This window comes from Sesamum indicum, linkage group LG12 (assembly GCF_026168435.1).
Source record: "Sesamum indicum cultivar Baizhima isolate 11 linkage group LG12, ASM2616843v1, whole genome shotgun sequence".
NCBI lineage: Eukaryota > Viridiplantae > Streptophyta > Magnoliopsida > Lamiales > Pedaliaceae > Sesamum > Sesamum indicum.
Window position 1 is genome coordinate 13,252,526 of NC_142668.1, and position 24,153 is coordinate 13,276,678.

The 24,153-nt window shown below is 37.3% G+C and overlaps 5 protein-coding genes across 6 annotated transcripts; 2 read left to right on the forward strand and 3 right to left on the reverse strand.

Annotated features, from left to right (window-relative positions):
- Positions 1-1,712: 1,712 nt before the first annotated feature.
- LOC105174892 (GDP-L-galactose phosphorylase 2) lies at positions 1,713-4,686 on the forward strand. Its single transcript, XM_011097138.3, has 6 exons — positions 1,713-2,445; positions 2,585-2,706; positions 2,809-2,868; positions 3,036-3,278; positions 3,395-3,829; positions 3,952-4,686. The coding sequence occupies exons 1-6, from the start codon at positions 2,322-2,324 to the stop codon at positions 4,291-4,293; spliced, it is 1,326 nt and encodes a 441-aa protein (XP_011095440.1). The 5' UTR covers positions 1,713-2,321; the 3' UTR covers positions 4,294-4,686.
- Positions 4,687-5,803: 1,117 nt separating this feature from the next.
- LOC105174893 (aspartate carbamoyltransferase 1, chloroplastic) lies at positions 5,804-8,470 on the forward strand. Its single transcript, XM_011097139.3, has 6 exons — positions 5,804-6,139; positions 6,340-6,907; positions 6,982-7,121; positions 7,424-7,597; positions 7,788-8,024; positions 8,135-8,470. Exons 1-6 carry the CDS (start codon positions 5,960-5,962, stop codon positions 8,240-8,242), a joined length of 1,407 nt encoding a protein of 468 aa, XP_011095441.1. The 5' UTR covers positions 5,804-5,959; the 3' UTR covers positions 8,243-8,470.
- Positions 8,471-11,550: 3,080 nt separating this feature from the next.
- LOC105174894 (endoglucanase 11) lies at positions 11,551-15,015 on the reverse strand. Its single transcript, XM_011097140.3, has 5 exons — positions 14,755-15,015; positions 14,429-14,641; positions 13,779-13,979; positions 13,232-13,486; positions 11,551-12,510 (listed from the first exon to the last, which is right to left on the reverse strand). Exons 1-5 carry the CDS (start codon positions 14,974-14,976, stop codon positions 11,842-11,844), a joined length of 1,560 nt encoding a protein of 519 aa, XP_011095442.1. The 5' UTR covers positions 14,977-15,015; the 3' UTR covers positions 11,551-11,841.
- Positions 15,016-17,502: 2,487 nt separating this feature from the next.
- Positions 17,503-19,897, reverse strand: LOC105174895 (small ubiquitin-related modifier 1). Of its 2 annotated transcripts, XM_011097145.3 has the most exons (4): positions 19,754-19,897; positions 19,511-19,686; positions 17,972-18,121; positions 17,503-17,867 (listed from the first exon to the last, which is right to left on the reverse strand). In XM_011097145.3, the coding sequence occupies exons 2-4, from the start codon at positions 19,580-19,582 to the stop codon at positions 17,802-17,804; spliced, it is 288 nt and encodes a 95-aa protein (XP_011095447.1). In that variant the 5' UTR covers positions 19,583-19,686; positions 19,754-19,897; the 3' UTR covers positions 17,503-17,801. The 2 variants fall into 2 exon arrangements, with proteins under 2 accessions (XP_011095447.1, XP_011095446.1); XM_011097144.3 differs by having other exon boundaries at positions 19,511-19,895.
- A 1,449-nt stretch (positions 19,898-21,346) lies between these two features.
- LOC110011250 (small ubiquitin-related modifier 1) lies at positions 21,347-23,528 on the reverse strand. Its single transcript, XM_011097141.3, has 3 exons — positions 23,316-23,528; positions 21,752-21,901; positions 21,347-21,605 (listed from the first exon to the last, which is right to left on the reverse strand). Exons 1-3 carry the CDS (start codon positions 23,391-23,393, stop codon positions 21,540-21,542), a joined length of 294 nt encoding a protein of 97 aa, XP_011095443.1. The 5' UTR covers positions 23,394-23,528; the 3' UTR covers positions 21,347-21,539.
- Positions 23,529-24,153: the final 625 nt, after the last annotated feature.

Sequence of the window (24,153 nt, forward strand, 5' to 3'; positions counted from 1 at the left end):
ACATAGATTTTCCACAAAGAAAAAGTTATTTGTCATGACTAAATGTTTTAACCACCCTCTCAAATGCCACAGTCAAATAATCGTTACATGATTGTTGTCAATAACTATTTGCTACGGCTATTTTATTTTTAAATGTTATATTTTTTGTAGTGTTAGACGATGAGGTAAAAAAAATAAAATACTTGGAAAAATATAAAAGAATATTGAGTGTGGGTGCATAAAGTAAATAATCCATTGAAAATGTTAGTTCATAAAAGTATTTTATACAATTCTAAAATGTATATGAAATTATAATTCATAATTCAAAAGGGCATTTCAGACAATTCACTATAAAAATTGAATGAAAACCTAACGAAGTGTGCTTGTCGTTATAAGAACGTTAAAACCAATAAATTATTTGTAATTTTTCAAACAACAAAAAGATATTTATAATTATATCAAATTCATGAGAGGTGGTTGCAGTTTTTGTCCACCTTCAAACTTCAACTTGTTCCTATGTGGCAAAGATAGTTATTTATGTTTTTTTTTTCTTATCTTTTTTTGGTGTACCATTCTAAATTCCGCGTAGATTGTATTTGGAGTTAAGGATTTTAAATTTATAATAATAAATCTATTGTAATTATTTGATTAATTCCATGTTTCAAATAATTTGAAATCCCTCAATTCTCATTTTGAATAAAGTTTTATAAACCAATTTTTTAGGTTTGAAATAATAAAAGATTGATTTTTATAGTTATGCCTCTGATAATAATGTAGATATAGTGGCATGAACATTAAGTTATTTTGTAGTTCCAAATAAAATAAATGAAACAGATGATGGTGATATGTACCAAAATCCTTTTATGCTCTATTATCTATAATTCTCTCCCTATATATATATCGAAATAATATTATATATGTATTTATATATCATAACAATTATTTGAGGGTAACCCTAAAAACATGCAATTCATTACTATCTGAATTATATAAAATTAACTAGAACAAAATAATTTACTTATTACGATAAAAGAACTGAAACATTCATATTTTAATGGCACGTAACAAAACATTCCACTATTTCCAACCAAACTAAGAATTAGTTACAAAATATTTGGTATTAAATTATCACTATAAGCAATTAATAATAAATGTATAGTGACAATCTTGTCACCAATTATCGATAGTGATAATTTTATAGACAATTCTTGTCATTGAGAATTATATAGTAATAAGATCAAAATTATTGTCACTTAATATATATATATATATATATATATTATGTGACAGATTCAAAAATTATTACTTGATATCTTATCATTAATATTATATATTCTTTTGTGGTGTGTTTATTATATTTTAAATGTCGTATGCATGTTTTCTTTATTTATTGAAAAAATCAATCAAATAAATATTTAATTGCTATAGATTTTAAATTTGATTGTACATGCATAGAATATGGCACGTGCAAATTGTTACTGGGACAATAATTTCTGTTGTGTAATTTTGTTACTCTAAAATCTTGGGAGATAATGGGGTTTTTATTTGGAATCTGAAACGTACTAACTTGACAAGAATAGGTCGTGCAATTTCTCATAACTTTCTTATCTCAACCTACCAAAACCCAAATCGAATGACGACCCGATTCGAATCCTTTACGGGGAACAGTGAAACCCGGGGCACACCAATCAGTTCAGAGCCCATCTGCCACAAATACAATCACAACCACAACCACATTCACAGATTCACTCTCCTCTCCCTCTTATCAGCCTCTCACTCTCTCTCTCTCTATATATATTCACCCATCCTCTAACCCAACCACCATTACATCACACGCACCACACCAGAAGAACTAGCATTGAATTTTCCCCTTCTCTTTCACAGATTCTACGAATCCCTTCTCCTTCTCTCTCTCGATTCTCCGAAATCTCAATCGCCGGGAACCCTGGATTTCAAGTGACGTTTCGGCGTTGTTCCTTTTTATTTTTTCTGTTCTCTAGAGAGGGGTAAGACCCCGGGAGAAAAGTTGTCGACAATCACGGCTATATTAAGAGTAAATCGCCCTTTTCTACATGTCCGGGCACTACGACGCAAGGGTTGTGTGACCGGGAGCATCCCTTCGCCGCACGGCGGACGTGGCGCTTTGCCCTCTGAAGGTGGCAGCCCTTCCGACCTCCTCTTCCTTGCTGGCGGCGGTCAACTCCTATATTAGCTCCCTGCATTTGTAGATTAGTATTTAATTATCATATACTACTACTACTACTACTATTCTGTTACTCGATTAAGAATCTGTCTGCTTTTACCGAGAAAAAGGAGTATTTTTATAAGAAAGATATATTAAGATGATGCTAAGGATTAAAAGGGTTCCTACTGTTGTTTCCAACTACCAAAAGGAAGAGGCGGAGGAAGGCGCAAGCCATGCAGCCGGCTGCGGCCGCAATTGCCTCAGAAGCTGCTGCCTCCCAGGTAATTTTCTTAATTGTTTCTGCGGTCTGTTTTTTATTTTATTTTATTATTATTATTTCTGTGTAAATTTCATGCGGTGCGTTTAACTCCTGGTTGTAGTTTCTTGGTCTGAAATTTACTGTATTGTTGATTCGATTAGGGGCAAAGTTGCCATTGTATGCTTTTAACAAGACAAGCAAGGTTGTCTGTGAAAAGGATTCTGTTGGCTCCGAGAACGACGAGCCTCCCGTTGACTTCTTGGACTCGCTTCTCCTTGCGGAGGTAGAGAAATAAAATACCGCAAATCTGATACAGGGTTTGTTTTTTACGTTTTTCTACTGAAATTATACGACTTTGTGTAAAATTGATGATTCTTGATGGTAGTGGGAGGATCGTATGCAGAGAGGACTCTTCCGCTATGATGTCACTGCTTGCGAAACCAAGGTTTGTCGTTGTCTTCGCACTATCTAATCTACAGTCAGAGGTTCTTTCTTTTTTATATTTCTTTTTCCTTCTTTTTTCTTTACTATCTACTCTGATTGTCACATGTAGTATTAACGTCCTTTGGTGTTTATATTGCTTCTAACTGTTAGAATGATTATGGTTTATAGGTGATTCCTGGCAAGTATGGATTTATTGCCCAGCTGAATGAAGGCAGACACCTGAAGAAGCGGCCTACCGAGTTTCGTGTTGATAAGGTCTTGCAGCCCTTTGATGAGAACAAGTTCAATTTTACTAAAGTTGGGCAAGAAGAGTTGCTCTTTCAATTTGAGCCCAGTAAGGACAATGTTGTCAAGTTCATTCCAAAGGCACCAATTGATGCTGAGAATTCGCCTAGCGTTGTCGCCATCAATGTATGTATCTATTTTGCTTTGCTCCCACATCAATTTTTTGGTCTATGTTGCCCTTAAATGTGTTTAGCGAGGTGTAGCAATAGCTTGATTACATGTAGTGTTGCACAATTTAACAGGTTAGTCCAATTGAATATGGACATGTGCTGCTGATCCCTCGAATTCTTGAATGCTTGCCTCAGAGGATTGATCGTGAGAGCTTCTTACTTGCTCTCTACATGGCTGTAGAAGCAGGGAATCCCTACTTCCGCTTGGGTTACAATAGCTTGGGTGCATTTGCTACTATCAATCATCTTCACTTCCAGGCCTATTACTTAGCAACACCTTTCCCCATAGAAAGGGCTCCGTCAAAGAAGATAATAACTACAAATGGTGGAGTGAAGATCTCTGATATTCTGAATTATCCGGTCAGGGGTCTAGTTTTTGAGGGTGGGAATACCCTGGAAGATCTATCAAATGTTGTCTCAGACTCCTGCATCTGCTTGCAAGAGAACAACATCCCTTATAATGTACTTATTGCTGATACCGGGAAACGAGTTTTCCTCTTCCCACAGGTTAGGAGAACTGTACATGGCACCTTATAGAACTCGATCTTTTGCATATTTGCTGTTTTATGTATTTATATTTTCTAACTGAGGCTAATGTCTAATCCATGAGTTTTATGTGAACAAAACAGTGCTATGCAGAGAAGCAGGCTCTTGGGGAAGTGAGCTCTGAGCTCCTCGACACTCAAGTGAATCCAGCCGTTTGGGAGATCAGTGGACATATGGTACTGAAAAGAAAGGAGGACTATGAGGAAGCATCTGAAGAAAATGCTTGGAGGCTCCTGGCCGAGGTTTCCCTCTCTGAAGCCAGGCTCCAGGAGGTGAAGGAGCTTATATTTGAAACCATCTGCTGCAATCTTGATGAGAACAAAGATGTCACTAAGACCCCAGTTCAGGAGTCAGCTGTCACCCCTCCACCTCATGAAGACGTGGATGCCATTAGAGGCTCCCACCCTTCAATGGTGCCTGTGTAGCAGCATTGTCAGGTTCCAAGCTCAGACCTCAGTATTTATGCATCTTAAACAGTGAAGCGCAACATGGAAGTTTCCATGGTTTGGGTTTGGATTTGCCTAGATAATGCAAATTATATATGTATGCTTTGTTGTTGGATCATGTATGTAACTCCTGTCTAGTGCTTGATCGTCCAGTCGAGGCGTGCTTTTATGGATTGTGTAAAATATTGTTCCTATCTCCCTGGTTTCCCCTAGGATTTGCCAAAATAAGGCAAACTATGTTTGCCTCCTTGTTTGATTTATCTGTGCAAGTCACTAGTGTCTAGTGCTTGATTGTGGGATGGAGCTTGCTTTGTGGATTATGTAAAAAACTACGTCTAATGGATTTCTGGTTGAGACATTAGATTGACTGAATGTGGATGTTGTCTTTGATTGTTTTTCATTTTAACAATAAGAAGGGTGCTTGAAGGTGCTGGGAACCTTGTCCTAGCATGGCAGATGAGCATAAAGCCATCCAAATGGAGACTGACAAATAGGGGAGCCACAAAAATAGTTGTGGTCCCGGGCCATTTTGGTGGTGTGGGTTACATACATACCAAAAAGCTGCGGCCTGCTTCATCTGATAACCACTTCCGTGGACTCAGACGTACATGTTCTTTTGTATTGTTTTTGGTTAAAAATTCGAATTATGAGGTGCTGTCAATTTTCTGCCCTTTTCTATGTGTACTTTTAATCAAGGACCACATTTGCTTTGAACCAATGGCAATGGCCTTTCAGTAGGGATGAACCCTTGGTCTTGGGGAACGACAGGCCGTGGATGTCTCGTGTCAGATATTTTTCCACACAATAGAAATACTTCACTCAAAGATATAAATTTATTTTCTTAAAGTTTTCTTGTAGATGCTACCTTCTATTGGATAAGTAAAATATATATATATATATATATATATATATATACTACTTTTTACAAAAACTAAAGAGTATATGATGATTACTAAACCACTCAGTTCACAATTTTCATTTACTACGTTAGGCTGGCCTGTTATAAGGAGTGCCGGCTTGTCACTTCTCTTGGTTGCAATCCCATGAAAGTGGTATTAGGCTGTCACCAAATCCGAAAGGATGCTGAAGAACTTCTGGTTTCTCATATTAACCTCGAGGCCTGCGTTCAAGTGGAGATGAAGAAAGGGGATTAGCATATGAAGGAAGATCCAAAGTTGAATTGTAATATGATTTTGACACTTTTGGTATTATTCTTAGAGTCTTTATTGTCCCTCAAGATTTTATTATTAATCAAATGTATTATAGGAAGCATAACAAAAACACAATGAATACTTAATGCAATGTGTAATATTATCTAATAAACAAATTACTAAACAATCTTCAATTCATCAGTCCTAATTTCAATCACAAGTCAACTAATCTCAACCTAATCAACTTCAACCAAGTAAAGGTGTACTTAGTGTGATAATTTAGCAGTTACAAGGTATAAGAGTACATTGTCTGACCATTATCATATGAGCAGGATGGCGGATCCAAAAAATTCTCTTGTGAATATTCTTACCCGGATTCAATTTATTGTGATAAAGTCGAAGCAGACCAAAACAATTAAAGGAAAATCAATTGAAAATCATAATAACAATAATAAATTGTTTCATTTAGTAAAAGAAAACTCAAAATTCGTTTAATGATACATAATAAAATCAGAGTGAGAGGCCGAAAAATAAAGTTCGATAAACGAAGAGACATATTTTCATGTTGCCAGGCCCGAGGGCTAAATTTTCCTACTCACATAAGTTCTCGAGAACCGACTGAGGACGAGACATTCTTGGCTCAAATCCAGACAGCGATCCAATCTCGAACAAAGGTCAGTTCCTCACAAATTATGCCTTATGTTTATCGTGGATTGCTGTCACGAGTTTTTTGCGTATCAATCCTATGATGTGGTCGGTTGAGACAATAATGTGTTTGATAAAATGCCCCTGAAGGTTTTTCAGTTTCAGCTATTATATTAAGATTGAAATGTTCTTTTTCTTTTCTTCCTGACTGAAGCTTCTCTGTAATCAGGTTCTATTGACTGTAATGGCGTCCTCTTCTACATTCTCCACGTGGGCCTTGAATGGTGGCGTACTCGTCCCTAAGGTATCAAGAAACGATGGCGAGTTTATTTGCAATTATCTCAATTGTTGTGTTAAGCGAACGCCTTTTATGCCCACATCTCAATCTGCCCACGTATCCCGTTCATGCGTATTCCCTGGTGCCAAGGCAATTGACTGGAGACGAGGAAAGTTGTCTCCCAAGGGTGGACTCCAATGCAAAGCATTGGAAGTTGATACTAAGCATTCATTTTCATTGGGGAATAAGTTTCAACTTGAAGATGTGATCGAGGCTCAGCAGTTTGATAGAGACACTCTCAGCGCCATATTTGAGGTGGCACTTGAAATGGAGAAGATTGAGAAGAACTCTGCTGGAAGCCAAATTCTTAAGGGGTATCTAATGGCCACACTTTTTTATGAGCCCTCGACTAGAACCAGGCTTTCGTTTGAGTCTGCTATGAAACGTTTGGGTGGGGAAGTTTTGACCACGGAAAATGCACGTGAATTCTCCTCTGCAGCAAAAGGAGAGACACTTGAAGGTACTCCATCGTCACTCAGTTTGTTTACTTGATTGAACGGTGAACTGTTCATGTTGATTTATGTTTAACTCCAGATACCATAAGAACGGTTGAAGGATACTCTGATATAATCGTGATGAGACATTTTGAAAGCGGTGCTGCCAGAAGGGCAGCAACCACGGCTAGTATTCCTATTATCAATGCTGGAGATGGCCCTGGACAACATCCAACTCAGGTTTGGGAACCGGAGATGATTTTAAGATAATTTAAATTCATTAATCAAGCTTTGGTAATTAATGACGTCCATTAATTTCGTCTATGTGCTTCAACTGAACGATGTAGCAAATTAGGCATCTTACTTTATATGAAGCATTTTGTAGATTTGTAAGAGCTATGTTAGACAGGTTATGGATATCCCTATATGGTGTATATGTAATATCAGAGTGTATCTGACATGTTCATTATACGTTGGCTCTTCTTCCTCTTTTTTTTGTTTTTTATTTATTTCTTTGAATGCTTTCCTCTGGCAATGAATAGGCCCTCCTGGATGTGTATACTATTCAAAGAGAGATTGGAAAACTTGATGGCATTAAAGTTGGACTTGTTGGAGATCTTGCTTACGGAAGGACAGTCCGCTCACTCGCCTATTTGCTTGCTAAGTACAAGGATGTTAAGATCTACTTTGTGTCGCCTGAAGTTGTAAAAATGAAGGTAAGCAAAAGGGTTTGGAGTTGTCAACGGAGGAGGTGGCTCTTAAATTTCTGATAGGAACTCAGTTTGCTGAAACTATTAATATGAAAAAATAACTTTTTTCTAAGATATTTAATTTGAGATTGAATTAAAAGTTTCTTAATATAATTGTATACAAGAATTAAGACTACACTTCCTATCCGGATTTCAGGATGACATAAAAGATTATCTAACATCTAGAGGAGTAGAATGGGAAGAAAGTGCTGATTTACTGGAGGTGGCCTCTAAATGTGATGTGGTGTATCAAACTCGTATTCAGCGAGAACGCTTTGGTGAAAGAATTGATCTATATGAAGAAGCTCGAGGGAAATACATTGTCAATCTGGATGTGTTGAATGTAATGCAGAAACATGCAGTTGTAATGCACCCTCTACCGAGGCTTGATGAGGTTGGTTGCCCTTTTCTGTTTTGCTATTACTTGGCAATTTACCCATTGATGAGATCGTTCTACTTTTCTTTATCCTGATTTTAACATATGTATTCTCTGGCTTATTTCAGATAACTGTTGATGTGGATGTCGATCCAAGGGCTGCATATTTTAGGCAAGCGAAGAACGGTCTCTACATTCGCATGGCTCTTTTGAAGCTCTTACTTCTTGGTTGGTGAAGCAGTGTGCTGGAAATATTCCCCTACACAGAGTTAGTAAAAGATGCATGCTTTCCACTTTCTTGTAGTGGACTTCCTCCCTGGGACAGAACAAGTAGAAACTCAAGTCATTGTAGTAACTTAGATGATGGTTTTACTCTTACAGTTGAACGGGGTGCCTAATTTTTCTTTCTTGTTCCAGTATATTATCTTTTACACTTTTAATGTATCTTCATCGGTCTTGGTTCATCTTTTATGCTTCGTCTTGATTGGTTAATAAGTTCAAGAAAAATCGGGGTTGCTTGTCTTACCCCAAAGTTATGTTTATTTTTTTTTCCTTCACAGCAGGTGTCTTCATCCTTGATGACGAAGCTAATCTTGTTATTCTCATCCCGAAGCTATAGAGATATAAGAACCCATGAAATTAGTTATAAAATGAAATGAGATATAAAGTTTATAGCAATAATTATGACAAAAGCTAGGTTTGTGAACTTCGTTCCAATTTGTGAAGAAAATGCAAGTCCTCGGGGTCGCTAGCTCGGACTCAAGGTCGCTGTCTCTCACCATGTCGCATCACCATCCCACCAGATCATCACTCGCAACCTGCTTTCTTATGAGGTCCCTAGCGACCTCCATTCACTTGTATATTTTCTATTGTACACTTAGTTAGTTAATTTATTGCACAGTCTATTATTTTTCAATTTCTTATGATAGGATTAGTTAGCTGATTCTTTCTTGGTCTTGTATATATAGGGCTGATTGTACATCATTGCCGATTGGCTTGATAATTTTATGAAAGTTCATACTTTCTTCTCCATATTCTCTACAATGGAGTTGGGTTTTGCTCTCCTAAATTTGAGAGTTTTACACAATTGCCGTCCAATTATCAGCAAACTTGAGTATATAGTTAGCAGATTTGTGGAGAAAAATAAAAATGGGCCTTTGGGTCGACCGTACAACCCGTACTTATGGGCCGTGGCCCAAATTCCGCAGCATTCAGTCACGATTGCTCACGACGGCATTGAGAGCTTCGCCACCGAAATGTAACCTCTCGCCGATTTGGTTCCTATCTTCTCCGAATGTCTGGTCTCTGTTTCTTCTCAGTTTTTAATGATAATCAGCTGAGCAGTTTCCTTTTTGCGGAGAAAACGAGTGAAGAAAAAAAGTAGAAAAAATGAGTGGTTTCAAGGCATTTAAAGCAAATGTTCCAGTTGCCTGGAGCCCCAATCTCTACATCACACTTATCCGGGGTATTCCATGCTCTAGGAGGCTCCGCCGGCGCACATCGGAGGCCTTCCGCTTGACCTAATTATCGGCGGAATCCTTCAGCAGGTTCCTAAGATTTTGGTTGTTTACGAAATGCAGATTGGTAATTTTCATATCTATTGTGTTTTTGAGTAGGTTAGACTGAATTTACATATTTTCTTCTTCGTTTTGTATGGTAATTTATAGTCCGCTTTGGTTGTAAATCATCATTCTGTCTTAGCCTACTAATTCTTCGTCGTAATTTCTGGACTCCTTGAACGGTTAGCCCTTTTTATTTATGTCCATAAATAAATACACATTCATTTATTATATCATTGAGATCTTTTTTGGTTAATAAACTTAATATAGCTCTGAATGAAGTCTTCTGACACTCATTTTTTGCGGTTTCATTTTGTTTCGTACTGTATAAGTTCATGCAGACATCTTCTCCTTCTTGGTAATCTGTTCTTTCTCTACCGTTAGTTTCTTCTTTTTCTTCCCAGTGTGGATGTAAATCATTAAACTGAAACTTTTTAATGTATTTTAAAGTATGTGTAGCCAATTTCTGATGTTTTTTGGTGCCAGAAGCCCAGATACAGCATGGTTCCTTGCAAAGTATATTTCTTGCCAACCATTGCCCGAAAAGATGGCAATCAAAACTAAGATTAAATTTACAAGTCATATTTGGATGGTAATGAGTAATGTAAAAACTACCCATAGTTTAAGTCCTAAATGTATTTGAAGAGTGCTTAATTATTTTATTTCTTTTCTTTTCTTTTGAAGGCTATAGAGTAGGCTTCACCATCATGGTTAATGTCCCATTTTCTTATATTACTTCTTTCTTACAGGTTGCCTCTATTCTGTCTCTTCTGCTTTCTTATAGGTTGTCTGCATGTTAGATATTCTATGTGAACAGAGATAGTGGCAACTCAAACTCAAAGTTATGGTCCTTCAACCTCTGAAACTTGCTGCATATTGAAGAACACTAGTTTATGATGTCAAAGGAAGTGTAACGTTGAACATGAGAAACATTATTACTATTAAGGGATGTGCTTCCAACTGCTTTCTTTGCTTGGTTAGCTGCATGGCGTTCTTGTTTCTGTAATATTGGTTTTCTTTGGTAAAAATCAGTTGGTAGCATTTGTGCATGTACAGTCTATCTGCAGAAGCTGTATTGACTGCACGGGCTAATATCTCGAAGAATTACAATGCATGCATGATTTGAGCTACGAATTACCTAACCTCGTACAAGTTCCAAAGGTCGTGTCCGCACTTTGCTATTTTGAGTTTTAGTTTTTGGTCCTTACTTGGCATTGAGGTTGAAGGGGTATTTATAGACAGGTCACACTTGGCTAGTGACATCCAAGTGGTGTAATTCAAAGATAGTTGTTGCCCACACAAGGATTCAACAGTCAAATTTGATGACGACGTCATCAGTTCCGCTCAGATGGTGCCGACCCGATCTGAACCCAAATAGAATTACACTAATCTTGGAGCGTTTAATCATTTTTTCATTTCCTTAAGGGTATTTTTATAATTTACCCAATTGTGGTGTGTGACCCCCACATCAATGACCTTTACCCAGTAAAAGTGAAAATTGATCAAGGTCCAATAACAAGGGTACGCATTGTTATGTAAGTTGAACTATGTCAAGAATCAAAGTCTCGGATCTGCAAGCAAGATCCAGAATCATTGAGTGATTGAAAAATCAGTTCGATTGGCGTGAGTCTCATAATTCCTACTCCTATTAGTTCTACATTAGGCATTCGTGTGGTAGCTTTTCCTCATAAGTGATGAGCAATGAATGCTGACCCCTCTATTTGATGCCCAGCCCATGTGTGGATGTCGAAAACTTTGTTCCTTATGAATTCTGTACCAATAGTTTTGTGCTGTCGGTGAGAGAAGCGGTAGTTAGAGGTTGGTATTGGGATGCAAGAAGTATGATAAGTGACTGGTGGTTAGAGCTTGGTATTGCTATGCTGTTCGCATGTTAAATGCTAGAAGAAGGTTAGTGTTGAACATGTACTGCTAGATTATTACAAATTAAAGACCTCATCTTGCTTGCTGCATTCCCCCACAAAATATTAAATACCATTCCCTAATATGAATATATATATATATATAACACTGTTCTGAATAATTGGCATCTTCCGCCATGTGCCATGTTCAGGCACTCTATTGAAATAGACATTGGATTTCTGATTCAACAGAAATACAAAACAAAAATGACTCAAGTTCCTTTTCTTGAAGTCTATCACTCTTTTTTCACCTTCATAATTTCTTCAAAGACGTTATATTTTAATCTTATGGAAGATACAATAACCTTACTGGCTATACTAAAGAATCCCCCCAATTTGTATACATTCTCTTACTTTTTATATTGAAGAAACCAGTGAGAAACCAGCAGAGGCAGTAGAATTGGAGCTACCCTTTTCTAGTGCATTCAGTTTGGCGAAAACACCGACCAGTGGAGCAGTGTTGTAAGTGCAAGCCTCAGTTTGCACAAAGTTTCCCCGTCTGTCGACGAATTCATCTTTGCTATCAGGTCCACCAACCAGGGCTCCGACAAGAACATTCGGGTTTGGATCCTGGCGACCATGCCAGTGATCATAACCCTGAGTGCACCCTACAAAAACCTTGCTCTCTCTGTATGGTTCCATGGATGCACCCCTATGGTGCACTCTCTTGGGATAGGCTGGTCCATAGCCAACCAAGTAGCTTACTCCCATGGGATTGGAGCCCAAAATGTAGGCCACCTGTGATTTGACAAATGAGAGGATCTCATGGGATCCCACTGAATCTGTGGGGCAGTTGAGCATTTGATTGGTGGCATGGAGGTGTTCAGAGTAGACTGTGAGTAAGAAAACAGCAGTTGAAACATACTGCATGTTGTTCCATTGGCGGGTGTAGAGGAGTCCACCTGGGGTGCGTTGCACATTAGTGGAATTGTTCTTGTTCAAGCATGCACAAATATAGTGCTCTGCCTTGGACCTGTATTGTTGGAGGATCTCCTGCTGTTGATTGTTTTTACCTTCCATCGGCAACTGCAAAAATACTAACTTATATTATAAAAAGAAGAAGAAGAAACACAAACAGAGACGTCTGCATTTAGGGGATGGAAAATTGCATTTCTTTTGGCACATATAGGACACGACTGTTTGTACTTTCGATCCCCTATCTTACTGGATTAATTTTTTGAACATAAGATTAAAAATCATGTAAATATAGTTATATCTACTAATCAACTGGGATCAAATTTGTTATATATTGAAATTACTTTTTAAATTTGTGGGATAAAAAATATTAACCCGCAGACTGTAAGACCAAAAATGCAATACTCCATATTCTATAGTAATAAAAGTACAATTTCCCCTTTAGGGGACAAGGGTTAGTGACGATGCCACTATAGGAGAGGACTTTTTCGAGTCTTGGTGAATAAACTTCCACCAATTATACTGCAATCAAGGAAAATGTTGGGACTCTATGAATTCCTCTATCTTGAAAGCATTGGGGGGGGGGGGGTTAGGAAGAGAGAGGTGTAAAATGTTTTGATTTGGTTTTGATGAGTTGAAAAAGGTGAAAATCCAAGACCAAGTTTACTAAGCGTGGAGGGGTAGCCTTTGTCGCACTTTACGCCAATGCTAATGATGCCATATTGACTATAAAAAGAATCCTTCTTTGGGTTATATGTGAGATTTTGAGTTTCAATTATTAAAAGAAAAAAATCCTCGATATTCATTCTAGTAGAAAAAGAAGAGAAATTACCGTAGAGGCAATGATTTGGAGACCGGCGTACTTAACATCCCAGCTGAACTCAGTGATGGCCCAACTGATCCCACCAAAGGGAAGGGCGTTTTGAATAGCATAATTGAGGTAATTGGAGTTGTCGGTGGCCTTATATAGCCACAAAGCAGCCCACAACAACTCGTCCATGTACCCGCTCACCGACGTGTAATACCCCTTTGCTCCTCCTATACTCTTGTCATATTTACCTCTATACTTGTCCCCAAATTCAAACAGCTGCAACACACATAAACACTTCATCAACCCACCTTCTTTTCTTACATATCTCTATCTTATTTCATCTATCTTTTTTTTTTTATATATAATAGACTTATCGTATGATTAATTTAAATTTTAGCAACCTGAAATGAACTAAAATTTGGCATTGCTTTTCACTGCTCCACCTATTTTTGTTAATTAAACTGCTTTTGTCACAAAGTAAGAAGGAAGATTACGTGAAGCCGTATTAAATAATGAACAAAAGACCTACTTCTGTCTGCCTCTCTAACCACCTCATTAACTAACTTACCTGTTGTGCGTGCTCCAATAGAAGGTGGGAGTAATGTGGGTTTGTTCTCCTAAACACGATGGAGGCCGCTGCCATGGCCGCTGCTGTCTCCGCCGCCACTTCGGACCCGGGATTGTCCTCATCCAACTTGTATGCGCGGCGGGACGTCGTCATGTCCTCCGGCCGCTGCCAGCACAGGTGATCGGTGTCGCCATCACCCACCTGAGCAACCACCACTAAGTCTAAATTAAACGTCCGTCGTTATCATTGTTCCCCCCTTAATCATATCACAAAGCACGAGATAATTGCTCGTACTTTTCCTTAACACGACATTTTCTCTGTTGTCCGAAACCGACACTAGCTACTTTAGAGTGATGACTATAAACAAGATTTGAAATTTTCGGACCCACCCAGAAATCAGGGGCGTGTGTTACTGTAATCACTGCAGCTCTCTCCAAGATTCAAACCCACTTTAATTCTCCGGCGTGATTGGGGGATTAAAGCCCACACTTTTTCTTGAAGTGAAAATTCGTGCTTCTCTTTGAGTGAATTTTTTGAAATTTTTTGAAAGAATAAGCGACACGACATCCCCACAAAAAGTTGAGAAAAAAAGAAAGAATTCAATCACCTGAGCCCATAGAACATGAGGATGAAAGAAAGAATTCAATCACCTGAGCCCATAGAACATGAGGATGAGTGTGTGCTTTGATGAAATAATCAGTTCCCCATTTGATCGCATCAAGGGCGTGGCGGAGCTCGCCGGCGGCGGCAATTTCATCCCGGAATTCAAGAACACCCCATGAAAGCATTGTAATGGTGAAGGCCATTGGCAGACCAAACTTCACATTGTCGCCAGCATCATAATAGCCTCCCACCAAGTCCACCTATTCCCAACAAACAACCTAGAAACTGTCACACACTGCCCATACTAACTCAATTTAATGAGATTAACAAAATGGTTTAAATGCATTAATTACGAAAGAAACGTTGTTCAGACCCCTTGCTCGAGACCGTCGGTGAGGCCGGAGTGGTGGCGCCACCGCACTCTCTGGTTGTAGGGGAGGCGGCCGGAGCGCTGCGCCTCAAAGTAGAGGAGGCTCTTGGACAGAGCATCTTCATAATCAAAGGATTCAGAGAGAGAAAGAGCGGGGAAGAGGGAAAGAAGTAAGAGGAAGAAATGTGAAAGCAACTTGCGTCGGCATTGGCTTTTCTTCCCCATTGTTTCAATTCTGATGTTAGTTCTGTTGAGCTGCCTCTCCCTTTCTCTCTTTTTCTTATGGTGTCCCTCTTTATATAGCATGCTAGGGAGGCACGTGACACTCGGATTTTTTGCATGAGATCATTAATGTTAATTCCCTATATTTTCTCATTTTTTTCTGCTTATTATTATTATTGTCAATTAATTCTGAAAAATTCTTTTTCAGACTGGATTTTGCCGGATCTTAAACCAATCATTCGACAAGTGTAATACACTTACTGTATAATTAATATATCGTTCAAAAAATTTGATAAATCACAAAATAAATATATCAACTACGCAATTGATTTAGTTGAACAAAACATGATTTTTCATTAATTATTGATATTTAGAGGAATTTGAAATGAGGGTGGAGGGAGAGATGTATGATGGATGGATGGATTGTTGGAGTGTGGAAGTCATTGTTGCATGCTGCTGTGTTACATGTATTGTATATGTTACATGTGCGTAAAGTGAATTTGAACAGTTGTCCAGTAAAGGGAAAATGAGATTCGTAGCATATGGCCTATATGCAGCGTTACTTTTGGAAATTTGAGTCTGTAGTTTGCCACATCATTTCAGGTATTAAAAACAGGCAGAGTTATAGTGATCCAGTTAATGCCTTTTTACCCCTTCATTACTCCCACTGCATATCAAATTAGGTTGCTACCCAAAAAGTGAATTTATTTATTGTATCCGTGCAGTGTAGGTGTGGAGTTTGAGGTTTTATATTATGAGCTTCTTTGATGCATTATTGAAATTTGAGTATGATTAAATGTTATTGTCGGGAGCCTATTTTACAATTTGTTCAGGTAGAGATTCTGCAAAATTTAACTATTTATTTAATATATACACACCGACTATACAAAGATTATGTTATTTATTTTAAGATAAATTCTAACAAAATTCTCTAAAATCTAGCACATGTATAACTATCTTCTTATTGTTTGAGAAATACTAATAGTTCTGATTTAACGTTTGTCCAACTTTTCTATATTATTAGTTTTAATTTGGTTTTCATTCATTTTTTCGTAAATAAACGAGTTGAAATGCCTTTGTGGGCAATTAAATGATTTTATTTATTTTGTAAAATTTTCTAAGACTACAGGGGCAAGGAAATTTCACCTTGTTTTTATTTTTTTTAAAAGAAACAATAAGGTAGATATTTTTTAGCTCCGATCAAAGATTACATTATTCCATTTGAAATCATATAAACTTCATGAGAACTCATTGTAATTTACTTGTTATCTTATTTAAAAAAGTATTTTATACAGGTGGTATCTATAAGTTAAATGATATAGAAAATATAGTATGAATTGAATTAGAAATCCAATCCACCTGTCCAATGCCAAAACAGTCTCTAATGACCATTCTTAGTTAATTAGCTGGTGAAGCGGTTGATTAGCTAATTGGTTGTGATAACAAAAGAATTGGAGTAGTTTCCAAAGGATTAAATAAGGGTTGGGTGGTCAATCCCTAAAGTTGCATGGGCTTTTCTAATAATGAACAAAATTGTTGTTGTGGACACCTTATTAGTCTTTGTTGCATTTAGGCTTTAAATTTTTATTTTAGTCCAATCAAGAAAACATAATCTATAAACGATGAGTAGGATAACCAAAACATTATGACAATAATCATTTTGGAATTCAAGCAATTAATTGTGGACCAAGAGAGGTTTTGAGATAATAATGGTTAGGTTAATTCTCAAAATGGAAATACAATATGATGTCTAAAGAGAGTTGTAAACATCAAATAAATGAACCAACCACCTAAATTCACATAGATTGGAAATTTTGAAAATCTAGAATGATAATCCTGATTCTTTGGCCTTGTTCGGCTAATTACATACTATTCAAATTTTTTGAACTATAGCTTATAACATTGTAATGAATTTCAAATTCCATGGAGATAAATGTAAAAAACAATCACCCAAAAGCAAATATTACGGTGAAAAAGCACATGTTTTGAAGAAATGAAAACAACCACCCATAAAGCGAAAAAAGATTAAGAAGACGTACTGGGACAAGACATTTTGCTGTCTGAAATTAGTTGCAGGATTTGCATTTTTGTCAGACTAATAACGAGGTAAGTCGGACATCAGAGTTAGTAGCAAGGTTGGCAGATTGATCTTGTGCCTCCCAAATGGCGTGGGCCTAAGACGAGCTCCACCGCCAATTCTAAGCCACAGGGTTAGGTTGATACAGGGTCTTTTTAAGACAAGATCTCCACACCCTGGCCATGCCAAGATTGCTCGACCAATTGTTAGCTCTTCTTCATTAACTGGTAATAATTCAACACAACATAAGACCTAAGAAAATCATGAGCCCTCCAAGTAATTGACCACAGCATCTCACACCGACACACAAGATATATGTTTTTTTCTGTATGGATATGAAGAGTCTCAAAGCACATAACATATTTGATAACATACAGAACGTCCGCTTCTTGGACCTCCAAAACCTTGGACTCTTGCAAAGAGAAAAATGTCAACACAACAAGAATCAGCAGTTTACAAAGCTTGGGAACCTTGATTATCATAAACTAAATTATATCATAACCCTCCCAAGAGAAAACAATGAGGCAGCCAACAAACTGAAACAGAATGACTGCAATGGGACAACAGTAATCACGACAGAACACTGAGTGAGTGCTTAAAAAGTTTAAATTCCAACAGTATTGTGTCGCTCATAATATGTTCTCAGAACCCAATAAAACTAGTAATTTAGGGATTATCTAGAACTCATGTGCTAAAATAAGTCTAGAATTCTGATCTATATTACAATCCCAAGGCCTTTCCATGAATTCAATTACATAGCTGCACCTCCAGTCTGGTGCAGCATGGCGTCTATCTCATCACCATCCTCCATTTCCAGCTGCAAAAAGTGGAACACCATGTTAACTCAGTGTACTTTATAGCTGAGATAAGTGTATTTCTGTAGTTGCAAATGTTACAGAGAGGAAGAGGGAGAAAGGTAACCTCATCTGGGGTTTGCTCCCCCCGGAGGCGACGACCATCAAACAGAAAAGCAATAGAATTGAAGTCCACAGATTGCCGGTCACAATAGGCGTTCATAAGTTTCTTTAGCTGTGTGCTTCTCTTAATCCTGAAAAACACTTCATTCCCATCCTACAAGAACAATCAGAGCATCGTGTTGCTTGTTACAGTTTCCGAGCATCCAAAATTTACTCGACCATGACATATTACATATCATATTAGTAGCTCAAAACACAAATACTTTTTCAATATAATAAATGAGAAAAAGTGAAAAAAAAAATAAATGAAACTTATAATACTAACTAACAGGGCAACAAATCTGTGGAAAAGATACAGTGCCTTCACAGACAGAATAATATGGTCAAAATGGGATGATCCTTCCCACTGAAAAATAATTTCCAGACATGTTCTGCTAAAATTTTATGCCAAAAAGATATGCAGCAATTCCTACTGAAGAAGCTATATTTCCAAGCTCATGCATATAAGAAAAACACAAGATCTCTAAGTCCCCAATCAAGACACAGGAAGTTTATTTTATAATTAAATGGCTAATGCTAACAAAAGAAACAATGCTAAGGCTTTGCTAAAAATTGAGAGAAGACCAACTTACTGAAGCAACATGATTACGCGAAATTATAACAAGACTAAGCTATGCATGCTTGTAAAGATAACAGCAATAAAGAGCCCTTCAAAACTACCATAGCAGTAGGTTCTATATCAGAAAAGGATTCTAAGAAACAAAGTCTACTGATGATTCAAACATCAACCACATAAATCAACATACGAAAAGAAGACATCCATAAAGTTCGATTCTTCAGTTTTGGGAGAAATAGCATTTTAATCCTGAGCAGCAAAACCATGAGAACACAGTATTTTACAAAATAAACAATCCAATTTTACATGGAAAGTTCTGCTTGCATTAACAACACATGAAAAAAGCAGTGTATCACTATACAATGGACTGAGACAATTGCAGAGGCGAACACTAAGTAGCAAAAACAAACCTACACAAGTATAACACACCAAGAACCAATCTTACCCTAAACCAACAAGATAATTCAAAAAAATTTAAAAGGAAAACAAAAAATCCAAAAGCCCGATTTTATTTCCTTAGTATCTCCGAACAGCAAAAGAATCGTCCAGCCAAAAACTCCAAATCGGGAAAAGATGGCATTCCAAAACAGGAAAAAGAGTATATATATGTGACTTCCATACAAAACCACTCCATTAATCCTTTAACATGCTAACGATTACGATAATTTGCCTACAAATTCTCAACATAAACAAATAGTGGCACAATCAACAAAACAAACGAAATCAAAGAATTGGCAAAACATAACAACAAAAGTAAACGTCAGTATATAAAACAAACAAATATTTAGCATCTGAAAACCCCAGAAACAGATTTCTACTAACGAATACACCAAAAGCATCGTGGGCACACGTATTCAAAGACAAGAAACAAACATGCTGCTGGTGCTGCTACTGCAAATCGAGTAGAAGTAGGAAAAGGTGTGAGACCTGGCCTTTGACTTTGAGATTGATATGGGCGGAAGCATCGGCAGGCTTCTTGTCTTCCTCTTGACCCGACATTTTCTCTGAATCGTCTCCGCTTTCTCTTGGATTGGGCAGGCAGGCAGGCCTAACACAAACAGAAGAGAAGTCTCTTTTGCGTCCCTTGGCTAATCTCCGCCCACCTTTTATTTCGAATTTTTCTATTATTTAATTAATCACCCAAATAAAATAGGAATCAATGAGGTTGACCTGGAGATTATGAGTTGACGGTTCAGATGCAGCGATGCGTGATGGACGGAGACGGACTAGTGCACCGCCCTTTACTTTACGGATTGATACCTTACGATGTGGTCAGAGTAGAATTTTCACTTTCCTCCTTTGAGAACGAAACCTAGAAATATGCGCTGCGTGATTTGTAAGCTATGTTTGTATCTATGGTCTTATGGTATTTGCATTTTACCCCCCATAATTCTTTTTATTATTATTATGACCATGAGATAATACAATATTCTCTTTGAAGTACATATAATAACTATTATTCAAAAGTGAACCTATATCTAAAGCCTCGCCAAAATACACTAAATTATTTTTCAGAATCAAAAGCATATATCTACTAACACAAAACAAGACTCCACTTAAATCCATAAACTCATAATTAATCTACAACAACACAAAACTCGTTACACCTGATTTTATCATCTATTGAAGGTGGATTGGAGAACATCTAATTTCCAACTGCCAATTTCTCTAACTCTCTTACACCAACTTAAATTACAAAATATATATATATATATATATATATTATTTTTCATCTTGAAACTTAAAATTTTATCAAATTTACTTAAAATTACAAGATCAAAAGTGAGAATTCCATAATTGATATAACCAAAAATCAAAAGGCCCTAGATTATGATATAAAAAATGTCATTGTTTTAAAAAATAAAAACAAATTTAGATTGTTTACGTACTAGACGCAAGTATTACTTACAGATATAACATATATTTTACTTGGTGGTGGTGAATAACTAAATATAAACACTAGTATACTACTAATATTCACTAAATTTATAACTAAAGGGTATGTGCTCTGGTTAACTATATTTTTTGGTCTCTATATATTCATTTTTTTATCTCTTTGTTCATCTCCCTCAATTTTGGTCCCTAAAAATTATAAATTTCCTCACATTTGGGATGATTAATAAATTGACCGTCGAACCTAACATTGGCTCAAGACATGGTCATATTAGCGTTACATAGCTGGGTCAGGTAACACTCGGGTTTGGCCGAAAGACAGTGGCCCAAAACACGGCCGTGCTGTGCTCAGGGGCAATCTAGATGTCCTTTGTCCTAGCAAGATGGCCATGTAAAGCTCGCATCGTAAGCTTCATCTCCACATTGCACGGCCAGCCTAGTCATCTTCAGGGTATTGTTAGTTTTGACCGCCTATTTTAACACCCATTCCAAATGTGCTGAAATATATGTAATCTTTAGGGATCACAATTGAGGGAGAGAAACATCAAAGACCAAAAAGGCGAAGAAGTGGCTATATATAGGGACAGAAAACGTAATTAGTGCGATTTTATTCCATATCAATATACGAAAGTTTATGAACTTCCGTCCTTTTTATTTAGGAAATAGTGTCTGTAAATACTGAATACAAACCTTCTAAACTGTAAATTCTTGGAGAGTTGTCTCACGGACAGTTAATTCACCAAGAATGGTCCTAGAAATGGAGTTGGGAGTTGTCAATGATGTTCTCGCTCCCAATCCATTCCCCAAAAGAAAAGAGTTACAGTGGGGGGAACTGGTGATTACATGAAGAATATTTGAACTAGACTGCAGTGAAAAACAAATTAAATTCTATCATCTGAACAGGGAATTTTCAGGAATGAAATATGAAGCAAGTGAATTAGAATATCAGACAACTAATCCGAAGAAACTAGAAAGTTGCTAGAACAAGAGTAAACTGGAAATCACAAGTTAAACAGGGATATCCTAGGCCAAGTTATATTACAAACGAAATCACCAACTCTAACTATGCACGAGTGCCTCCAGTCTGGTGCAGCATAGCATCTATTTCGTCACCATCCTCCATTTCCAGCTGCAGCAGGGGGCAGAAGAAAACAACTAATTCAGAGTCTACTCACTACTGTACATGAACGCTTTGGAGATATACAAGTGCGACTTTGTGTGTGCGCGCGCTGTGTGTGTGTGTGAGAGAGAGAGAGAATGGAATTGAGAAGAGACCTCATCAGGAGTCTGCTCTCCCCGGAGCCGACGGCCATCAAAAAGAAATGCAATGGAGTTGAAATCAACAGATTGTCGATCACAGTACGCATTCATGAGTTTCTTTAGTTGTGTGCTTCTCTTAATCCTGAAAAATACTTCATTTCCATCCTACATAAAACATACCAACTAAGACACTTCTAGGAATGAAAACTTTACAGTTTTGTACAATTCAAAAGAAAAGTTTGCAGGAGCCGAAATCATGCCCCAGTTTCATAGCCGGATAAGGTTAGTCAGGCAGAATTACCACAAGAAAACAAAAATACAATGAAACAAGGGGCCAACGATGGTTAAAATTTATGCGAATAGAAGAAAATTGATGACAACAAGAAATGCGAAACTAAATGTATAAGAGCAAAGATGTTTGATGCAACAAAACATGATTTTACAACAACCAGAACAGCAGATTGTTTTAACCAACTTTGTTCTAACGAGAGTTTTCTACAAAATCATAGTTAACCACAAGAAGTCTCCCTATTCATTATTAAGAAACTATAATTACTCAATTTGCATGCGGGAATCTGATAAATTTCTGTCCCACCGACCACCTAAGTCTTTTAGAACAAAATCTCCTCACTGACACAATCAAATCAATTTCAATAATAACCCAACAACTCTCGCGAGAAAGAAAAGTACTGGCTGCTGACCAATAATTGAATACTGGTAGTTTTCCCACAACCTTAAACCAAGCAACCATGAAATTCCTTAAAAACGCTTTGCTAGCCTTAGAACATTTAATTTTTCATGCATAGAATTGAATTCGCAATACGTCTAGGATATCTGAATCCTTCTATTGAAATTTGGATGAATCTATAAGATGTGAATTCCCAGCCACATCAAAATTCCAGGTGCCAAACATGAAAAGGCCTGTTGATGTACCACAAGCGCAAGGCATATAGTCATGGCTCCAATGTTAGATCACCAATAAAACTAACAAAACCATTTGACATGTAGAAATTCTATCAAAAATACAAAAGAATAAATAAATCCGTTGCATATACAATTAGCATCTGCGTATAACATGCAAATGCCTTTAAGAGTTTGGGAAATTATTCTCCACCACGTACACTTGCAATACCAATGCCCCATCAAACACTAACCATGGAATTCTATACTCCCAGTTTACCCGCTGCAACTACATAGAATATGCAAATGACCAAAAATCAATCTTCCATCAAGGTGAAGAGATTTATACCTTGCCAGCATAGAGACATTGTTTCTATTGCAGATATAAATACAGTCTACAAAATGTAACACACAGAAACGTCATCAATCATCATAGTTTATACAGCTATAGACTTAAAGAGTGACGAAGCTACGACTACAGGGTCAAGAAGAAGAAAAAAATAGGAAAGGAAATCGTGACCGGGAACCCAAAAGAGGGGGGAAAAAGCTGAAGCAACTATAAAAAAGAAAAGCACGAAAATTCTAGTAAAATCAAATTGGGGAAATATGACCTAATGAAAATATTTCAACCATAATCATTAAATCAGACAGAAACGTATGATATATAAAAGAGTAAGACCTGGCCTTTGACTTTCAGATTGATGTGTCCCGATTGATCGCCGGGCTTCTTATCCTCCTCCTGACTGGGTGTCGACATTCTCTCTCAGACGCCGATCTGAAAACGCCGCCGCTGTGCTCGCCGGAACAGTAAGTTCTCTGGCCTTCCTGCCTTGGCTCTACGAGGGGAGGGTTTTGCCACCTGCCTCTTGCTTGCCCTATTTTGTATTTTAAAAACAAACGCAAAGAAAAACATAAAAAGAAATTGCTAAGTGATAAGTGCTGAGGATCGTGTGGGGTAGTGTTTCTGCGGTTGGGATGCGTTTGTTCTGATCCGACGGTGATAATGCGTGTTATTTTAATTAATTTACACAAAACACTAATTTTTCATAATATTATTGTCTCATGATTATATATTTTTGAATATATTAAAATATTAAACTACATCTATCAGGTTGGCTTCGAGGCCGATCGTGTCCCAATTTTTGACAAATTCATCCCAAACCTCACCGATTATCACCCTTAATAAAATCACAATTTTGTTACTATTTTCATATATCAGAAATTAAGGACCAAATTTGGTTGGATATCACATAATTAGGTTGAATTTGTGAGTTATGGGCAGCAAATGTGGTGTTCGAAGGTTACCGGCCATCATCAGCTGACACTCAGTTTGGGCAAAACCAAACCCAATCGCTCTTAACTTTTGCTTATTGGGATCAAAGTTGAAGGCACCTAACACGTATTCATGTAGTTGGGTGGACCAAAATCACTCCCCACCTCATTCTTACATGCCTAAATTCATTCTCTTCAAACCTAAACCCGCAGCTTTTCTTTTCCACATCCCAAATCAGTTTTCC

Coding starts and splice junctions, on each gene's coding strand:
- LOC105174892 (XM_011097138.3), top strand. CDS start 2,322: ATGATGCTAAGGATTAAAAGGGTTCCTACTGTTGTTTCCAACTACCAA. Junction 2,707..2,808: donor ACTCGCTTCTCCTTGCGGAG/GTAGAGAAATAA, acceptor TCTTGATGGTAG/TGGGAGGATCGTATGCAGAG. Junction 2,869..3,035: donor TCACTGCTTGCGAAACCAAG/GTTTGTCGTTGT, acceptor TATGGTTTATAG/GTGATTCCTGGCAAGTATGG.
- LOC105174893 (XM_011097139.3), top strand. CDS start 5,960: ATGATACATAATAAAATCAGAGTGAGAGGCCGAAAAATAAAGTTCGAT. Junction 6,140..6,339: donor CGATCCAATCTCGAACAAAG/GTCAGTTCCTCA, acceptor CTCTGTAATCAG/GTTCTATTGACTGTAATGGC. Junction 7,122..7,423: donor CTGGACAACATCCAACTCAG/GTTTGGGAACCG, acceptor GGCAATGAATAG/GCCCTCCTGGATGTGTATAC.
- LOC105174894 (XM_011097140.3), bottom strand. CDS start 14,976: ATGGGGAAGAAAAGCCAATGCCGACGCAAGTTGCTTTCACATTTCTTC. Junction 14,642..14,754: donor CCGACGGTCTCGAGCAAGGG/GTCTGAACAACG, acceptor TGTTGGGAATAG/GTGGACTTGGTGGGAGGCTA. Junction 13,487..13,778: donor TATTGGAGCACGCACAACAG/GTAAGTTAGTTA, acceptor TGTGTGTTGCAG/CTGTTTGAATTTGGGGACAA.
- LOC105174895 (XM_011097145.3), bottom strand. CDS start 19,582: ATGTCGGGTCAAGAGGAAGACAAGAAGCCTGCCGATGCTTCCGCCCAT. Junction 18,122..19,510: donor ATCTCAAAGTCAAAGGCCAG/GTCTCACACCTT, acceptor TTGTTCTTGTAG/GATGGGAATGAAGTGTTTTT. Junction 17,868..17,971: donor GGGAGCAAACCCCAGATGAG/GTTACCTTTCTC, acceptor CACTTTTTGCAG/CTGGAAATGGAGGATGGTGA.
- LOC110011250 (XM_011097141.3), bottom strand. CDS start 23,393: ATGTCGACACCCAGTCAGGAGGAGGATAAGAAGCCCGGCGATCAATCG. Junction 21,902..23,315: donor ATCTGAAAGTCAAAGGCCAG/GTCTTACTCTTT, acceptor TGTTTTATGTAG/GATGGAAATGAAGTATTTTT. Junction 21,606..21,751: donor GAGAGCAGACTCCTGATGAG/GTCTCTTCTCAA, acceptor CCCCTGCTGCAG/CTGGAAATGGAGGATGGTGA.